The sequence below is a fragment of the Apis laboriosa genome, unplaced genomic scaffold (genome assembly GCF_014066325.1).
Source record: "Apis laboriosa isolate Shangri-la unplaced genomic scaffold, ASM1406632v1 scaffold72_cov160, whole genome shotgun sequence".
NCBI classification, from domain to species: Eukaryota; Metazoa; Arthropoda; class Insecta; order Hymenoptera; family Apidae; genus Apis; species Apis laboriosa.
The window spans coordinates 377,019-394,285 of record NW_025224269.1 but is presented as its reverse complement, the minus strand read 5'-3'; the positions used below and the strand labels follow the sequence as shown (position 1 = coordinate 394,285).

General features: G+C 32.0%; 1 protein-coding gene across 6 annotated transcripts in view; it reads left to right on the top strand.

Annotated features, from left to right (window-relative positions):
- The first annotated feature begins 767 nt into the window (after positions 1 to 767).
- LOC122719302 overlaps positions 768 to 17,267 on the top strand; it is a 248,040-nt gene continuing 231,540 nt past the window's right edge. For all 6 annotated transcript variants that reach the window (XM_043945004.1, XM_043945009.1, XM_043945006.1 and 3 more), the window contains exon 1: positions 768 to 897. In XM_043945004.1, coding sequence (XP_043800939.1) covers positions 877 to 897 — 21 coding nt within the window. In that variant the 5' untranslated portion in view covers positions 768 to 876. The remainder of the gene's footprint in view (positions 898 to 17,267) is intronic.

Sequence of the window (17,267 nt, the reverse complement as noted above, 5' to 3'; positions counted from 1 at the left end):
ATAAACGACACTTTTCCCAAACTCCGTGAAGATTCGAGTTTCGTTCTCGAAGAGGCTTACGTTCCTCGGTGTTTGGGCGGGCACGGAAGCCGAACGGCGAGAGGACGTGAAGCTATTCTTAAAATAGGGCTCGACTGAACGAAGCGAATGAACGAGAGAAGCCGATACGAAGGGTAGGGGTGAGGCGCGGGCCGCGTTGTACACGTTAACCAGAGGAAGAGGGAAAAGTAGAGTGGAAAGAGGGAGAGTGTAGGCTTGGTAAGAGACGAGCGAAGATGGAGAAAGAGAGGGAAGACGGCGTGCCTCGCGGGTCGCCGGCTCTTCTTCAGGGTCCGAGCTTCGTCCGAAACGAAGCGCCTCCGTACCGTTCTCCTTCTTCTTCTCTTATGAGAACGTGCCGTCGGGGACGACGCTTCGTCGAACCGTTCGTCGTTCGATCGGTTCTCCACGTTTCACCTCTTCGTGCACCTCTTCTTATCCCTCTTTCTTCATCCAACTTTATAGCCTCTATTATTTCACTCTCCAGTTTCCTCCTCTATATTTTTCTCTATCTTTCGTAATCTTCTTTCCTACTCTTCCTATTCTTCTCCTCCCAGTTTTTTTTCTCGACTTCTTCCTCTTAAATCTTCTTCTTCTTCTTCTTCTTCTTCTTCTTTTCGGTCTCGATAGGTGTCACGGTGAAACGAACGTGGTGCACGCTCCGCGTGGTGGTGCTGGTGCTTGGTGTTGGTAGTGGTGGTGGTGGTGGTGGTTCTTTTGGTGTTGTCGATGGTGTCGGTGGTCGATGGTGATCGGTGAATCGAGCGACCAGAGAGTCGTCTCACCCTTGGAATCCTTTCGCTTTCTCTTGGTCGAGGAGGGGAGATCGCGCGAACCATGGCCTCCTACAGGAGCTATGTAAGTGTTCAAAGATAGTTTCGATAGTTTTTGCTCCTTAGTACAGATTGATAGATACAGAATCAATGTTTTCTTTTTTTTTCTTTTCTTTTTTTGGAATTGGTGGGAGAACGTAATTTTACCGGCGGTTAATTGGAAAGTTGGTTTGGTCCGGGGGGCGAAACGTTGTTTACGCGACGTGGTATCTTCATTAAATCGACGCCGCGTGGAAAACGAAGGGAAGTTATAATTGGTGTTCTCGCGGTGTCATCGCACGAGACGAATTTTCGTGGACGCGACGTTGAAAAAGAGAAGCAGAGGAACGCCGCGCTGAAACGCGTTCTCCCTAATGTTGTCGCGTGTTTCGAGAAGAGAGTAGAAAACGACGAATCTTCCTCGGCTCCGTTCTCGCGTTCTTGCATACAAGTAGGTGTTTCTGTTTCTCTTTCTTTGCCCTTTTTCCTTTTTTCCTTCTTAATAGAGTAAAATTTTCAGCAGTCGTCAACGTACGTATCGTTTGAAAAATATGCGAATGATCTTTAATGAAATATTAATTTTATTATACCATATACTTTGAAAGGATGTTTGATAAGTCTGTTTCTTTGTCGTGTAGAAAATAAAAGGAAAATCTTTTAGTTCTTTTGATTTTTCTAAAAGTTATTTTTCTAATTTAAAAAAATATTAATTTATCCACAATTCTTCGAGTATCTAAATTTAAAGAGGATATTTTATATTTTTAGTACATAATATATCGACGTAATAAATAATAACGTTAGTTGTTGCATTTGTCGATGGTATCTTTTTGCTTTATCGCGAAAAATAATTTGAAATTTAATTGGCCTATCAAATATGAGAATTTATAAGTATATGCGATAAGTCTCAGTAGTTCATTCTACTTTATTGAGAATTTAACCATAAAAAATTGGCGTGATAGTGTCTCGTGACCTGTATAAAGAAGCAAGATGATGTTTGATATTTATTGTACATGGAGCAGATATTATTAACCCGGTGATAGCTGCCCTCGCGTCTGACACGAGCTATTCCTGATTCGTTTGTGGACAATACGGTTCATCTGGTTTGTTATCGAACTGACCGATTTGTTTGACAATTCGTTTTGTTGAAAGATATTTTTATATGGAATGTTTCGTGATTTGGAATTTTTAGAATTTAAAATAAAATGCAATAAATATGATAATTCCTATGGTTGAAAGAGGTAATTTAAAAAGTTTAGATTTTGTTTTTATTTTATAAAAGGTTATTTTTCAGAGCTTTATTTTTTCCTTTTTATAATGTAGTTCTTTCTTTTTTTTCATTTCGTTTATGATATCGAGAATTATAAATTATGTAATAGAAGAACGAATACATTTTAATTATATCAAAAAAAAATTCAATTCTTTTTATTTGTCGATATCATTTAAATTTTTTTATATGAAAAATTAATTTAAAATTAAAAATATTATCAGAAGAAACAATTATAAATATTTATTATTTTCATACAAATAAATATTTCAATCAAATTTAATTAAAATATAATTTCCTACCTCTGATTGTCGAAATAATTTTAATCGTATTAATTTTTCATTTTCATCCCTATCAATCGTATTTTCATTTTTTATTTTCCACCTTTATTTTTTTTATATTAATTTTAATATAATTTATATGTGAATTTTACACGAGAAATTAATATGAAATTAATGTAATTTTTATCCATTTCATAATTGTGATATATTATATAATAAATTGTAATCGTTCTTCTATCTTTCATAATAATATCTTTCATATTTTTATACGACAATTCTACATCATGGGTTGATCAGTAACAATTGGTCTCGATCAAAATGATCTATAATATGTACATAACCTCTTGTTACTTTCTGTTTAATAATTCTCTGTGTCCTAACTTTACTATTGTAACAATCTACATCATTAATTCTATCCAATAAGATTCTATCCAATTACATGAATATTCAAACACAATAAAAGAATACAAATATATTATACAATAATTAATACTTATATTTCAAAATAAATAGAATCAAAAAATCTGATTAAATTAAATTTAAAAAAGATTACATTAATTTAAAACTGTTAAATGAATTTATCAAATTTTCAATTATAAAATCATGCGAAAATACGTAAAATTACGTAACGAGCGAATATTTTGGATGAATCTTTTTCCCTTGATCTCGTGGTCGTTGCACCTCGCGCTTAATTTGAATCGCGAGCCAACCATTTGCTGTAATTACGCCATGTAAATGAAGTCCATTAACGTTATCGTTCGAAGACCACGGAAGCACGCGAACCACTGTTTACAAAATACGATTTAAGATCGACGTTTGCCAGCTTTGCCGATGACGCGATTTTCCCCGCCCTTCCGATTTCTTTCGACGATGATCGTTTGCACGTGTTACGTATATTCGTGGTCGAGGGATCTAGCACACTGACCTCTCTCATAAAATCGTTAATATCGCGAGATGTGCTGCAACAATTTTTATCTGACTTCATTTTTACACATTTTCTTTTTTTTTCGTTCGTGATGTTCTATATATAAGAGATATTTTTTGCGTAGATGTTTTTAATATTTAAACGTTAGTTTTTTATAAGGGATTAAGATAAAGATATTTTTGTAAAAAAAGAAAAGATCATTTTTTTTTCTTACTTTTTAATAATTGCAAAAATAAGAAATCTGATATTTCTTCTAACACGTTTCTAATTAAAATTTATTTTATTTATCGGGATTAAAAATATTGTATCATAAAAAATCGAAGATAGATATTAGAAAAAGATTCATCAAAAAATATATATTGGAAAAATATATATCTTTCCACAAAAATTAAATAAAGCAAGAAAAAAAAAAGATAAAATGCGAAAATAGAAAAGTAAAAAGAAACCATCACAATTCTTCCATTCTCCCAATTTCTATTTCCACTATTCTATTTCATTTACTACCCTATAAAACGAGGTAACACAATCCCTTTTCCCAAACGTACATTCCCATTAATTTGCCAATATTCCCAGAAATAAAACTCCAAGCCTACAACCTCGCCTCAAAAAATCACCAACCCTCGTCGTAAATGTTCCGAACGTTCACCGTAGACTCCACAGTGGATAGAGGACGGTCGATGGTCAGACAGCTTTGGCATCGCAAGCCAACGATGTGTACGAGTCCGATAATAATACATAGATCGGTCGGCAGTGGTGCGGAGGTAAACATTTACCGAAGGAGCACAGACTCGGCCGGGCACAGATTCCGGGTGTGCACCTCACGTTCATACATCGGTATCAGGTCGCCTGGTGCTGTGGCCAGCAAAATTAGCCGGGCCTTTCCCAGACAACGTATGCCTGTAGGCAGTGTACTCGTGCAAACTTTCTGCCTGTGCCACGAATATACGCGTTGTAAGATATACACGGTGTCTCATTTGGCCAATTGGCATTGATTCTTTAGATGTTAATGGATTCATCTTCTTCTTTTTTTTTTTCTTGTTTGAATTGGAGGGAAATCTGTTTATACACGAATTCTATTCGTATGAAAATTTTAACGATACTAATACAATAATTTGGAAATAGGTATGACGAAATTAAGTTATTTTAATTGGAATTAAAATGAAAATACATATATAAATTATTTCAGTTACGTACTTTGAAATACTTTGTTAGATGAGAAGTTTCAGAAAAATTTAAAAAGGGTAAAAAGGGACACTAGAATTGATCGATCGTTTCTCTTTCTCGATAAAGAATATCTCTGATTGTTTTGGTCGATAGTTTTAAGAAAGGTTTCTCGAGGAAACGAATAGTTTTCTCTCGTCCAATGGAGTTCTTTAAAGATCTGCACTAAAGATGAGGCTATGGATATACGATATCTTCTTCTTTTTGAACTTTCCTTGGTGAAAACTAGTAGAAGAGGATTTCTGCGGACGGTTGAATCTTAATATGCGCGATATATTGACTTTCCTATCGAATAAATTCGATAACAAAGTTTATTGGACTGCTATATATTTTTCTCTCTTTAATATTTCCTTCCTCGATAGAATATATTATAGATTCTTTTATCGCGTTGAAATTGTTGAATATTTTTTTTTATTTTTTCTATTTATCTTTTTAATTTTATTCTCAATCGACTTTTTCCAAAATAACTCCCTTCGAATATCAGCTTAAAGACGCATTACCATTGATTATCTTATCCTCTCCATTTTTCTAGACTTCGTTTTTTCTCGAGATATTTCAACATTGTCGATCGAAATTTCGTATATTTGATATTGAATTCCATTTATAAATACTGGAATTAACTTAACTAGACTTTTCCATAGACTTATCCCGATATAAGGTATCAAAACTATAACTCGAAAACTTTTTATTCGTATCATAAATCTTATTTTGAAACAATTGGTCTTATTCGCAAACATTCGCGATCCGATCGTCAACTTTCTTATTTAAGGCTGACATTTAATCGTTGACTTCAACGGAATTATTTTACGTAATAACGACAATTTCGTCGATCGACGGGCATCTCTGTAACGGCGTAAGTAAACGATGCGAGGTACGCCGACGGCGAGACGCATGATAAATTTAGATGGAGTACAACATGTTTGCGTTCCACTTCCTAGACGCGAAATCGAACAAGTTGGTCTTTAAGCTTCCCCCGTGACATCCGCGCAGGACGTGAACTTTGAACAGATTCAGAGATTCGTTCGACGGTTCCTTAATTCGTAAACTTTCTAAATATTTGACGGAATTAATTTTCATCGTGATTTGTATTAAGCAAATGGTAAATTGAGGAGACGATAAGATCATTTTGTGGGATTAATTTTTGCTAAAGATAAGAAAAACTTGGAGAAAAGTAGTATAGAAATTTCAATATATTAATTTTATCGTTCTTAAAGATAGAGTGTGAATACGTAAAAAAATAAAGTTTGGAGGAAAAACTAGTTTTTATTAACTCTGCTTCGTATATTTGTATTCCACACGTGTATTTATTGTTATTTTAAAATACAATTATCAGATTCTTTCGTATACAAATACTCAGAAGAACAGATGAAAAACATACAAAAATAAGAATAATATACATCTATAAAAAAAACAAATTCTTTCCTTCTTGCATTCATCAAATCGTCTCTCTTTCATTTATCGTAAAAAAATTTTCTCCAAATATTGAAACTTGTTCAAACAAAAGTATAATAAACAATAAAAGGATACGTTCTTCTTGGCCGCCGTCCTACATAAATCTCTCGAATCTCCGGACGAAAGGATACCTGGAGGAAATTCTAATCATACAAGGAAGAATGAACGCGAAAAACTCTTGCGATTTTTTTAAAATAAATAAAAATAATGCTTTCGAAACACGCTTTCGCACGCTTATTCGAGGATAATTGTCGACGGATGAGACCAATTAATTTTCTTAAACGGAAGAAGCCGATGAAACTGGATATTGGAAACTATTCTCGAAGTTGGGTAATATCCAATTAATAAATTTCTCTGTTCCCTGAAAAGGCGGATGCGAGGTCGAAACAGCTTGAACGCGATTAAACGTTACGAGGAAGATTCGACGAGGATAAGAGACGCCTCGAAATGGAGGATAGGAAAAGAAGAAGAAACGAGGAAGGGAGAAGTGGAGTTGAAGATAGAGAAAAAGATTTAACGGCTCTTCTGAATATTTCAAGACGAGCTGTTGCCGCGGAACGATTTAATTGAGCGTTTTCCTCTTACCCTCTCGTGCAGCCCTTTCGGAGGAATGCCAACTGGAAATGCATATGCATCCACGACTCGCGAGCTGTGCATCCAATTGCACAATCCGGTATTAAATGAGAGAAGACACGCTTCTTTGATCGTTTCGATGGTAGTGGGATTTATAGGATGTGTGTATGTTTGGCTTGAAATGTGTGGATGTCGAGGATGGTGAAGGATATATGATTTTTGCGATGGGTTTAAACGAATATATTTTATTCTGTAGAAGAGGATAATTGTATTACGTGTAATTCAAAATAATTGTATTATACGCAAAAAGGAAAGAAACATAAATATTTTATTTATTACGATGAATTGTATAAAAAATAGATAATCTAAAAATAAGGAAGTTTGAACGTTATATAATATATAAAAAAAAACATTATTATTCAAATGTTCGAATGTTATAGTTTCTATAATTAAAATTTGTTGAATAATTTTGCAATAATGATTAGAAGAATTATCATTATTTTTTAAAAATAAAAGTTGGACGTAATGATCACGCTTCATTAAAAAAAAAATCTTTCTTCGTTTAATACAAAATTACAAATAATAAGCAATTAGCGAGATAACGTCAGAGCAACTTCCTCATTTTCCTGAAATAGTGTACTTCACGCGATTTCTCGCGCCAGTTTAATAAATCTCAATAAACAAACTACCACCCATCATCATCCCCTAATGTTCTAAGCGGCGGCGCGTTCATCGGTTTAAACAGCTCGCGACAAATTGCACGTTAACTACTAGGAGGGTCTCATGATAAAAGCGGTATCGTGATAATACCCGGGCTTTTCATTGCGCCATGCCAGGACAATAAATTATGTTCGCCGAGAGGCCAGCCAGTATTTGGCCAGTGCTTTGTGCTCATGTTGAACGTCGACGATGCATAACCGGCTAACGAGTCGGGTAGCATCCACATTTGATGCCTCGACGTTGCCATCGGATACAGGTGTTTCCGATAGCTTCGTGGCAGAGACCCGCCCTCCTCCCCGATTCGATCGCGTACATTTTGTCCCATCGTGAAATTTACATCGAGCAGCATGCTTAGTAGCAGTCCTCGTGGAAATATTTTCGCTTGTCCGCATGTTACAACTGATATCTATTGTGCTTGGGTTTTAATAGCGTGGGGAACGTTCGTTTTAATCGTGTATGGACGAGGATGCATAATGTAATATCGTTGAGGTTATGAATGTTCATCGTATGAAAGAGTGGATGTCTCTAATTTTTTATCAAAACAGTATCAATACGTGTATTGAAAGTGTTTATTGGTTATTCTTAATTATATTAAAAATGAGATGAGGTTGTTTCAAAAGTTTTTTCTGTCGTCAGATTTTGTAATTACGATTACAATGATTTATAGTTAAAAATTATTCGAGATTGTTACAACAAATATTATTTACCAGGAGATAAAATTACTTGAAGAAAGTGGATGAACATTTCATTAATTTATATATATATATATATATTATTTATACAAGTGATGGGTTTAATTATCGATGAATAGACATGTCAATCCTATGTAAAAATGCTATTTAAGAAAGAAGCATTTAAACGTCATGCCAACCTGCTAAGTATCGAACAAATTACAACAAATTCATAGAAATTGATGAAAACAAAAAACAAAAAATTTTAGTATGTAAAACATGTCGATATTTCATTCCGATTCAAAGTCATCATCGTGTATAATACGATTCCAGAAAATATTATTTTGATTTCATTCCATTTAGCTGTTGTTCCTCTTCATTCTTTCCTCGTTGTTTCGCTCTCCTCTTACATACGTGTATATCCAAAGAGAGAACGTACCGGTGGATACTCCAGAGGGAGCATGGACGAAGACCTCGCAGCTATATTTAAACAGACTCGTAGACATTGCCTCGAGTCTCTTTTTTCCATCCAACATGCCACGAAGAAGCATCTGGCGCATGGTTTCGAAAAACTGCACAACTATGACAACCAGCGTCCTCATGAAAATCGCGGAAACAAGAAAAGCGTGACACGATTTTCTCGCTGCTTCACCCGTACTCGCTGGCTTCGAATGTCGTGGAAAGTTTCTCGAGAACTGACGCTTTTATTTATTCATGCGTTAATATTTTGTTTGCCTTTCGATGATAACTCGAGTTACCGCTTGAATTAATTCAATTATGAAATATGTATTCCTACAAGAAATGGAATTAATATTAGTTTTTAGAAAATGAAAAATTTGATGGCCTTGTAAATTCCAAATCATGAGATATTTGGAATGAAATTGAAAGAATAGTTTTTTAAAAGAATGATTTTATTTATCTGCCAAAAGAAGGTAAATGAATATTGCAATAAATACGCGAGCAATCAATAAATAAATGATTTAAATTAATTTTAAAGATTTTTCTAAACTATCACTCTTTTTCTGGTTTCAAAAAATGAACATACGAAACAACTTACAGAAGCAATATTATATTGACGAATATTTTAGACGATATTCTTTTATGAAACTATTTAATATTTCCAAAATGCAACGACACATTGAAGAAGAGTACATAGAAAACGCTGCGTCGCGTTTTTTTTTTTTTTTTGATGAAATCAAATTGGCACAAGACAATGTGCAGCATATATGTTGGTCGATGAAACAGGCGTTTGAAAACCGTAGCGGAAGGAGTGTTCAAATGTCGCTGTCTTGTTAGCGACGACCAATATTTGCCGACAGAAACGACAATAACGTGGTCCGCAAACATAGCTGATCTCGCGGATCAATTGTCCGCATTGAAATCAATTTTGAAATTCCTATAGATCAGTCTATTGAGCGATGTCGTTGGATCTAGTTGTTAGAATCACAATTATTTAATTACCACGATTTTTTTATTATACAGTTGATAAAAATGACAAATATAGATCTTTAAAATATTATAGATATATGATATAATAATTCGTAGATCGAGAATAGGATAAAGAAAGAAAGTGAAATTGAAAGTGGATACAATTGAAGAGTGAATAATCGTTTCTAATAATACAAGTGCAGTTTTATTTTAAACAAATTAATCTGTTAAATTTTCGATGAATATCGATTGAATATAAATTTGTGAATGAATATTTTATACAGGAAAATAAATAAAATAAATACGTTAGTGGTTTAGTAATTTGTTTTTACGTTTTTATGCAAAATGAAATTTTAACATATTCTCTTGTTTATTTATGATTCTTTTTTAATTCATTTGGTTTATAAGTAAGTAATTGAATGTACATATGAAAATATTTTATGAAATATCAAGTATCATTTGTATATCATTTCATTCACGATACAAATTCACAAGACAAATAATTAAAGATAAAATATGTCAAGAAAAGTAATGCAAATCACGGTTTTGAATGATTTCGAGATTTTCAAAGAAAGAATGCTTTAAAAAGAATTTACATACTTCATTTTAAAAGTGACTTAAGTGCATTTCTATTTATACGCGAATTTCTTCAGAAAGCCGAGCCAAGGATATTCAATCTTTCGTTTCAGCCAGAGCTTTCACTTAGTATTAATTAAACTCTGCCCGTTGTCATTCCGTGGTAAAATAAATAGCCCGAACTAAAAGCTACGCGTGAGTTTGCAAGGTGTCTGAGAAATTGGCAAAGCACCACGAAATCGGCGTCCGTGCATTGCTCTTCCCATGACTCGACGAAATTCGAACCACTTTTTATTCCGTTAACCGTTTCATTTTGATGAAACACTATGCCGTAAATTTCTCGTTTACCAGATCTGTTGATTTTTCGTTCAGGGAACAGGATGTTGATCCTCCTACTGTATTTCTGGTGGAAGAATGTTCTCTCTGCATACAAGAGAAAAATACGATTCCTTGATCCAATGCTTCACGATTTTTTCAAATACTTTCTTTTTCTGTTGTAAATTTTTCAAACAAATGAAAAAAATGATTTCATGATTTTTCTAGTATATTATAATAGTAGTTATTCAAAGAAATATTTTATTAATTTTTTTAAAATATTTTGCATTTTCTTGATATATACATTTTTAGAAATTATAGTGATATTGTGTAGATAATGGAGGAAGCTATCAATTAGATTTTATTCGTGGAAAATAATTAAAATATAGAAGAAATTTGAAAGCACTATTATCTACTTAAATTAAGTAGATGAAAAATTAAAAAATCTTTAAATTCATTGAAGGAAATTGAATAGAACGTTCAAAGAAGTTTGTTCAAACTTTGATACTATACAATACTATACAAGAATGAATAGAATTGAAAAATAAATAATTTAAAAGTAATTTAAAAGAAGATATAAATAGGTGTTATTATTATAATGCTAAAAATTAAATTCTTTTAGAAAAAAATTTATATTTTTATATCTCTCTTTTCACCACTTATCCTTCTTTGTACCTTTCTGTATTTTATGCAGACACTTTAATACACCATGTCTGCAAATATTTGTTTTCAAGAGTTGAATTGCCAACTATCTCTTGAATGATCTGGCAAGAGCAAGTAGACAGATCTCAGATGGCTTTCCCTCGGGAATGCATCGCGTTTGCAAATTGTACATTCTCCTTGGCGTACGTCGTACTAGAATTTTCTTCGCTAACATTGAATAATATCTGACCATTGAGTGAAAACGAAAGATATACGAAACGAGAGCGATACCGGTCGTAATAAATAAAAGTAAAAATATCGAGTATGAAAAATTAATCATTCAAAAGTGATACGTTAAATGTTAAAGCGTGCAAAGTTGAAAATGTGGTGAATCGAGAATGGACGTTTCTTCTTCTCGTGACGGATAAATAATTCGAAGAAGGAAAGCAGAAATGGAAACATTGGATGGTATTAAATAATAAAATTCACGAAGTTGAAAACGTCGCGAAATAGTAGACAGAATTTGACGTTTTATCCACTCCATTATTTACCTCGATCAGGCACGACAATACTGAAGAATTGAGCACAGAGAGAGCTATGAAATATGTATCATCATCAACTTTCTTCTCTTTTTAAATCGTATTGCGAATTAATGATTAGATCAATATATATTAAAAATGTATTAGTTTTTATCTTTTCAAAATCTTTCAATTTTAAATTATGAACGGAAACAAATAATTGCCTCTTCGATATTTTATCGATTTTAGACGAACTTTTTATTTGATTATTATTATTATTGTAGGAACGAAATAATAAATGAGAGAAATCAACAATCGATTCGATACTGCATTCTTTTGGCTGAAAATTTATTGTTAGTTTCCTTCGAAAGAAAGTTAAATTTTTAAGGAAGAAAGTTAATTATTATTTGTTTTTTTTTAAATAAAATTTCAAATTTTAATTTATCTAACAGTAAAAATATCTCATAGAATGATAAAAGTGCTTTTAAATTTATTATTTCAAAAATTGTTCAATCACGAAAATATCACGATGATTCAAAAATTAAAATAAAAATTCCTCCATAGCTTTCTATACTTATATCTTAATTTCTAAACAAAATTTTAATCAATTTATTTTGGAATATATTCTTAATTGAATATATTCCAAAATAGCTTTAGCTTTTCTTTATCTTTAGTCTTTTCAATATCTCAATCTTTTTATTTTATATGTTAATTATATATTAATTAACATACATGTACTTTAATTAAGTTATTAAATAACTTAACGATAAATACAAAAAAAACATTAGTTTATTATCAATAAATTATCATTATAAATACAAAAGGATTTTGCTTTCAATAAGAATTTGATTCTATAATTTTCAGACAGAAGAAGCATTAAAATAAAAAAAATAAATAATCACGTATAGCTTACGATTAAAAAGAAATCATCAAAGTGTTATTCAGCTTGATTTATCGATTCGTAAGAGCATCGAGAGGCTCGACGTTCCTGATATCGAAACTCGGTAGAATCTTCGGCCCCAACTTCCGGCAACTTATACGGCACCGGAAGTTTTCCAATTACGCGGCGAAGCCGTTGCTGTTTCTTCGTCGAAGCATTTAGTTCTTGACATTCTCTCGTCGCCACTTTCGCGGCGGCAAGGCTTTTCATTGAAAGACTTTTGCGCCACTCGCTACGATCTCGAGAAACTTCATTAAATATCTTCAGCTTCCAATTGCTTGCCACGCAAAACTGAAATTAATTGGACACATTACGCGTTAATATTATGTCTTTGTATCGTATTTTTGCATGATCGATAAGTGGAATATTTTATTTTTATTGAACCAGTGATTGAATTGTTTTCTTGATGACGAAACACAATTTTTAAGTATATGGAAATTATAAATTTAAGCAGTAATGCAATGAATGGACTGTAATATATTTTTATTTGTTGTCGATTCGCATTGCTTTTTTTCATAGTTTTATTTAGATCATTGTGGTAAATTAGTTATTGTTTTGCAATTATTTTTTAATAAATTAATTCCAAATTTTGATAATAAGTGAATATTGTTTTATGGTAATTATATAGTTTGATACGAAATATTAAATTATTCTGTTGTATTAATCGACAAAAATATATTTCGTGAAACGTAGTATAGAGGATCTGCTTCGACAGAAAATGTAATACATCGATTTGTTTTGTTCACGAATAGAATTAAATGTTGCGTAAGAAGGAGGATAAACCAGGAAGTGAAATCGAAGGTGCATACGATTCTTGCCAAAAATCCGCCCTGAAAATGTCATACGGGATTCACTTTCGACGTACACGTGTCACGCGAACCACCCAGAGAGGTTGAAATCGTTTCCTTGATTCATGCATCGAAATACTGAAAAACTTGGCCGAGCTCCAACGTGTGAAACGTGAAATAACAACCAAGGTAGAAATGAATCGTTGAACAGGCCTAATCGGCATTTTATAAAGTAAACATTATCGCTTTCTTTCGATTATTTTTATTTCGAATAATGCGTGAAAATAAGATCTCAGTTTAATTAATTATAATTATTATTTTACTTCCATATTTTATTTCGATTTTATTTAAGTATTAATATTATTTATTTTATTTAAAATCAAGAGGATAATATATTTATATAAATGTCATCGTGTTATATTATAACTCATTGCAAGCTTGCATATTATAACAATATCACAATATTATAATAATTAAGATACAATAGTATTATTTATGGCAACAATAAAATAAAATCAACATAAAACATTATACAATGTGTTTAAAATCCAAGGTAATATTTTACAATTTAAAGTAATGAATTTTATTTACAAATTTTATGTTATAAAAACGTTTATAGAAAAATATATACGTAAGAAATTTTTTATATAAAAAGTATTTTACATTAAAGAATGTTATAAGATAATATAAAAATAATATAATTTTTAAAATATCGAATATTTACAAAATAAAAAAAACAAATAGATATTTCCACTTCAATCAGAAACAATTTCAAATTATAATACAAAATTTACTTGACTTGGCGTATACGTATCTTTTTCAAGTGCTTGCAATGAGTTTACAAAGATTATCGTAATCACAACACGATACAAAATTAAACTTAAACAAAATGTGCTCCATGCATGCTTAAAGATCCATGAAATTCTAAGTGACAATTTTGTCGTCTATTCAGCTTTAAAAGCGGAAGAACCACGTATTTTCCTCGAACGAATATTACCAAGGTAAATTAAATTTCCTGCTTTCCCGATCCCATTTCCTCAGTGTTCTCGTGCCCGTAAAATGTAGCATTACTTTATCGTATTAATCCGTGCATGGCCGGAAACCGGAATAGAATCTCCGGCCGAGATCATTTCCGCAAAGACGACACGAAAATTCTCTCGATCCTTTCGTTGGATTATCTTACGTTAAATATACGACAAATTGTGCGCTTTTTTTTCGTTTTTTTCGGTCTTCGAGCAAACCTTCTTTAACAGGAAATCGTGTCTCCCTCCAAAGGAAGGAAATCTACGGTTCGTTACCTTTAATAAAAATGTCAGAAGACCGCAACTCGGGAGAAAGGAACACGGCAAAGATTATCGTTATTTATTTTCATATTCAAGGAATTTGTTTGCGCGTTACAGTGACCACGAGGTCACCAGAAATGGCGTGTAGTATATTTTAATCTGTCGCCATTTTGGTTTTTAAGGTATGCAAAGAGGTTCGTAACGTTGTTTACTCTTTATTTTACTTTGGAATTTGTAAAATGTTGTAAAAAGTTTTATCCAAATCTTTAAATTTATCGTGGTAAATAAAAAGAATAAGATAATAAGAAATAACAATTCCAAGCATAAGATTATATATTAATAATAATTTGCATTATAATAAAAAAATAGAGAAATTTGTATCATTTTCAATATCGAAATAGTTACAAATAATTTCGACTTTAAATAATTTTTCTGGACTTTATAATCTAAAAATACTCTTCCCGTTAAACATAAAAACATTAATTAAATATTAATTCGAATTTGACAATTTGAAACAGTGATTTTTCTTTTCCATTCTCTCGTATTTTTATTTCTTCGAATAATATTCCACTTAATACTTTCTTTCCTTTTTAAGTAAGAAAGTAACTAGAAGCCGCAACTCGATATCTCATCGAATTCAATTTTATGATGGAATACACAATGTAATTTTGCAAAGACGACTCTAAGTTACCAAAGGTTGATGAATTGCATTCCGATGAGTTGACCGGGATAGACGGGTGTACAATGTTTCCTTCTGGTATCCGTATTCCACGGATAAAACGTTGAAATAAATGGCAATCTAACGCGAAATAACGTGACGGTTTGTTGCGGAAGAAAACGCGCGTCTGTCTCGGATAGAAGATAGATTAAATTTATGTAACCAACGCAAGGAGCGTACGAACTGTCTGAATACAACCGGCTATACTAATAACCCTTTCAACCGTGTGACGTATACGTATATACGTGGTAATATTAAATTTGCAATTACTTTGCCGCGTTCACGCGTACGAGCTTTCAACTTTTCATATCGTTCCGTGATACCGAGTAATTCGATAAAATGCAAATGTTTATTAAATTGCCAAGTGGCACAGTTGCCGTTTCCGGTATGGAATTCACCATGTTTTTCGTAAATAACGTTTAATGAATTATAACGTTATATTTCACGATGTTTCATTATGTCAAACGCGCTTCGATGTTCGATGTGTTAAAATGCAGATTTTGTTCGTAATATTTATGATTGTTAAATTTCCACGATGTTTTTCGTAATCATTAAGTATTTTTATATTTCGTTCTTTTTTCTTTTTTTTTTTTTTGCAATATTTATGGTTCAATGGACATTGATATATATTTATAAAAAAGAAAGCTGTATTTCAGCTTTGTTATTCTTATGCTTTGTTCGCAAGCGCGAATGTATTTTTATCTATGACAGTTTTCTTTGGCCTCGAAGCAAGCCTTTTATAAATTGTCGAGTATCGACGCCATCTCTGTAATTTCAAGAAGAAGAAGAAACGGTGTTTTCGTTCCACGGAGTTCATGACAATTGGTGGCACGTCGTAAATTATAATGATGCGAGCAGTTGACAGAGGTTAAATCAGACTGACACTCTTCAATTAGTCGGCCTCCCCTCGAGTTGCTATCGTTTAAATCGTATCGGGCGCCCACATCCTCATCAGTAACGCGGAGATTGATGAATCTGATACAAATACTCAGTCTTGCTTGTTAACGCATGATCGTTTATTTTTAAAAAGTTATATATACACGCATGTTATGGATATTTTTTTATTTCCATTTATTTTTCCCATTTTACAATTGCATTTGAAAAAAATTTTATAATTTAAGAAAGTTTTCGCGTCTGATAATTTGACGCAAAAAACAAAACAGGAAAAGCATCGCCTCTGGATAGATATTCCTTTCAACAAATTGTGGCAAAAAATATTACATTTAATTATTTAGAAGTAAATAATAAATAAAAAAGAAATAAATTATGTAAATCTTTTTGATGAATATTTATACATGAGATATTTCTTCAATGTATGTCATTAAATTCACGGATTATAACAAATAATCGGATTAAAAAGATCGATGTCAGAAGCTACAATTAGTAAAATCGGTAAAGATTAAATTTGAAAATATTTTACATTTATCATAATTTATTTATATTCTACAATTGATTCCATTTTGAAATCGGTTTTATTGCATTTATGTAGCCGTTTAAACATTCTGTTTAAATGAAGAACTTCCGCGAATATTATATATAGAGATAAGTTAATAGTTCTCATCTTTTACAAGCTATGTACAACGCGTATTATTACATCAAGAAATAGTACTCCAATTGGAATAGATCTTTTGCCACTCGATGTCCCATTATTCATACATTCTATTATTGAAACACGCGGTTATTCGTAGAGTTTATTAATCAAATATTATTCTATATAAGTTTTATCATACTATTTTATATTATCGTTGCGAAGACAACTAATATTAATTGTAAAAAGAAATAACGAAAATTTGAATTTGCTAAATATCCTTTTAATTAACTAATAAATAGAATATATAAAAATATATTCAAGAGTTTCGTATAATCTTATTCTACAATTATTACAATTACAATTATTTTGAAATATCTATATTGCATGAATATTGCATCTGAAATATGATATCTCTCATTCATGAAAATAAAACAGAGGTTCTTGCTTTTCCTGTTTAAAAATGGCCACACTGAATCGAAGAAAAAAATGTAGTACAAAAACTCCTAGCCAACTATTCCTATTTCGTCAACAAATATTTCACGCACAACGTTCGACCGATGCAAACTCATC